The sequence below is a fragment of the Muntiacus reevesi genome, chromosome 7 (assembly GCF_963930625.1).
Source record: "Muntiacus reevesi chromosome 7, mMunRee1.1, whole genome shotgun sequence".
Lineage (NCBI taxonomy): Eukaryota > Metazoa > Chordata > Mammalia > Artiodactyla > Cervidae > Muntiacus > Muntiacus reevesi.
In genome coordinates, this window is record NC_089255.1 from 22619370 (window position 1) to 22623085 (window position 3716).

At 37.0% G+C, this 3716-nt stretch overlaps 1 gene segment (V, D, J or C); it reads right to left on the reverse strand.

Annotated features, from left to right (window-relative positions):
• Window positions 1–1928: 1928 nt before the first annotated feature.
• On the reverse strand, window positions 1929–2480 carry LOC136172534 (T cell receptor alpha variable 13-1-like). The segment is given in 2 exon segments: window positions 1929–2263; window positions 2417–2480. Coding segments are annotated over 2 exon segments (399 nt in total).
• Between the last annotated feature and the right edge of the window lie 1236 nt (window positions 2481–3716).

Below are 3716 nucleotides of genomic sequence, written 5' to 3' on the forward strand. Positions count from 1 at the left end.
CTCTAAGATGTCTGGAACCACTGTTTGTCATACTACCCTTTGCATTCTTCTATTTTTCATCTTTTTAGTGGTACTTGCCCACTTTAACACTAGTGTGTTATATATTTATGATTTCCCCTACTTGATGATTTTCTCCTACCAACAAAATAACTTACTAATATATTGGCTTCACTTGAAGCAGTAACCATCCTAATGCTATAATTTGGTTCAACAAGCCCATTGATTGTGCAACAATGTTAAAGAATTGTTGATGTTATTTAGCATCAACCCCTGTAAACACCAAATATTAAACATACCCCAACTAGCACTACTAAAGTGAAATTTGACTGATAAAATTTGCCTTAAAATATTAGAAAAATTCATAATGGAGTTGGTACAGTTAGCTTTGCATGAAGAATATGTCTTAACTTGGTTATTAGTTGGTCCAACACTCCAATGAATCTGCTCATTATCAGTTGCCATAATGTTTCTTTTGTAGAAATACAAATAAAATTTCTAAAGGAATTCAAACACTTGAAATGATGAGTTATTTTTGCAAAATAACTTAAAAGTTCAAAACATCTGGGTTAAAAATTAGTGAGAGCGGTGGCAGGGAAAGCGATCATTTACAGGCCTAGTACCATGTGCTCCACCTCACAAAGATGCAGACTGCTCAAAAGGTTTTTTATTGTATGACTTTATTCATACGGGGCTTCCTTCATAGCTCAGTTGGTAAAGAATCCTTCTGCAATCCAGGAGACCTCAGTTCAATTCCTGGGCTGAGAAGATCCACTGGAGAAGGGATAGGTTACCCACTCTAGTATTCTTGGGCCTCCCTTGTGGCTCAGCTAGTAAAGAATCTGCCTGCAATGTGGGAGACCTGGGTCAAATCCCTGGGTTGGGAAGATCCCGTGGAGAAGGGAAAGTCTACCCACTCCAGTATTCTGGCCTGGAGAGTCTGACACAACTGAGCAACTTTCACTTATTCTTATAAAACTCCTGAAAAGATAAAAATATAAAATCAAGGTTTGCATGGAGTTAATAGGTCAGGGTGTGATTACAAAATTATATCACAAGGCAATTTGATTAAAAGACACAAGTCTCCCTTCTAACTTACATGAGAGTAAACATGAACACTAATAACATTTTGCAAAGAAGAATAGATTTGTGAGCCTAATCCTCAAATTATATTCTTGAATAAATCACTTTCTATTTTGATTTCCCTCAAACGTACAAAAATATATACGCTCCATCACTGGGCTCTAAAGAAAACCCAAGTCACATTTTCAACAAGAAAGTAGTCAGAATATATAGAAAGGACAGTCCAATTTTGCCAGAAATATAGAAAGAAAATTTTAAATATAATTGTGAGAAAAATCTTTCATGAAGCAATTATAAAGTTGTTGATAAAGATGAAGACAATGAAACTGAAAATGCTCATTTCAAGATATAATAGTAAGTGAAAAAAATCAGAATTCTAATCATACTAGAACTTAAAAAGAGAGTAAATCAAATATTAGCAATAAATTATCTGGATGCAGAGTTATAAATTTTACAACATTTTTGTATTAGACACATTTTCTACATTTAGAATATAATTTTTACAATAAGTGAAAAATAACATACATAATTTTTGAAACACAAGCATTAAGAACCCATCCATAATAGGAATGAAGTATTGTTCCCAAGCATTCATTTATAGAAGAGGAGTCTGATAGCAAGTATAAAGTCATTTTTAAAGCCTGAATTTTAAAATAAAACCTAACTCCCTTTAAGAATTCAGTAAGCAATAGTCATCCAACAGAATGTGTTTTAACACTCTCTGCATCATATGAAACCTAATTTTATTCTATGTTTTTCATGTCTGATACGTTAGTTTCCACTTGTAGATAAACACTATGACAAATGCTAAACTTGAAGGTTGTGCCAAAGGAAGGGGGCTGTCCCAGTCACAGGTTTGAGTACAGGTAGCGGATGCCTGGGAAGCACTGTGTACTTGCTGCACAGAAGTAGACAGCTGAGTCTCCAGCTTCAGTGGTGGTGATGTGCAGGGAGAGATGTTTCGCCGTCTTATTCAATAAAACAGTCAGTCTCTGGCCTTCATTTTTACCCATATTTGAACGAATGTCTATAAGGAGCTGGGGGCCTTTTCCAGGTTCTTGCTTATACCAAGGGAAGTAGCTTGAAGTAACATCTGTATAAGTACAGGTGATAAAACAGCTGTTTCCCTCCTTGACACTCAGGGTAGAAGGACTCTGCTCCACCTCGTTTCCCAGGCTGACCCCTATGGAGAAAGGAGAAGTCAGAGAAAGGACAAGGGTTGTCAGATTTTACTCTTCCTTTTCTACAATAACTAGAAGAAACCTGAATAAAGTCAGTCTTGGCATCTAAAGAATATATACGAATACACTGTATTTCCCTTAAACCCTCAACTCACAGTCCAGCTGCAGCCACAAGAATGTGACTAAAGCTCCAATGGGTGTCTTCATTGTTTTCCCCATTTAGGATCAATTGTGAATCTGCAGTCTCCAGCCAGAAGAGTTGCCTCTATTACCAAGTGCCCCCTTCTTTCCTAGCAGTCATAGTGGTTTCTCACATTGTCTACCCAACCAATAAGAAAAAGGCCCTGCTTCTGCTCTAAGCCTATTCATTCAGAACCCACTCAAATGAACCCGCCACATGTTCTGATCAGCGGAGGTGCACCACCATCTGGTGGTCACATCTCTAGCTACTGAACTCTCTGGTTAAACGTTCTCATACCCTGTGCTTACGAGGGACTCGGATGCATAAAAAGAGCATGAGATTAAACAAATTAGGTGTATATAAGAGAGTAAATGCACAGTAAGAATGCAGAGATTAAGATTTAAATCTCTGCACAGGATTGAGTCACTGTTAAAAAGTCGGAAGAAGGTAAATGCTGTTGCCATTTATTCAGGTTTGAAATCAGGAAAGCACCATGATTTACTCTCTTAAACAAAGAAAATGTAAAATCTTCCTTTTCAGCCAAATCTAACATCTCTACTTCTCTGTTTCTGTAATGGAGAAATAAATCATTGTGAAAGGAACATGAAAATCAAAGAGCAAGAGAAGATCATTTGATATTTCAAAGATCTACTAACTCAACCTCTGCTCCTCTAAGCTGGTCTCAACCATGACCTTGCTATCCCCAGAGAATTGGCAGTACCATCAGATTGTGTTGATTTACAATGAGAAATCAGGCATTCTTTAAGAAATCTATTCCTATTGCTTATGTGGATTATATTCTGCAAAGTATTGAAAGTAAAAATCCTCATAAAACATCAGGCTGCAGATTCAGAAAATAACCGTATGTGAATTTATGCTACAGATGTTTTTACTCTCTGATGTGAAAAGGTATGAAAGTGAAAGCTGCTCAGTCGTGTCCAACTCTTGCAACCCCATGGACTATACAGTCCATAGAACTCTCCAGGCCAGAATACTGGAGTGGGTTGCCATTTTCTCATCTAGGGGATCTTCTCAACCCAGGGATCGAACCCAGGTCTCCTGCATTGCTGGAGGATTCTTTACCATCTGAGCCACCAGGGAAGAATAGACACAGGTGTACATATAACTGAGTCACTTCGCAGTACAACTGGAACTATCACAACATGCTTAATCAACTAAAATACAAAATAAAAAGTTGAAAAAAAAAAAAACAAGAGGCAGAGCTCGATTATTTTGTCTTCATCAAAAATATATTAACTTTGTTAAATTATCAT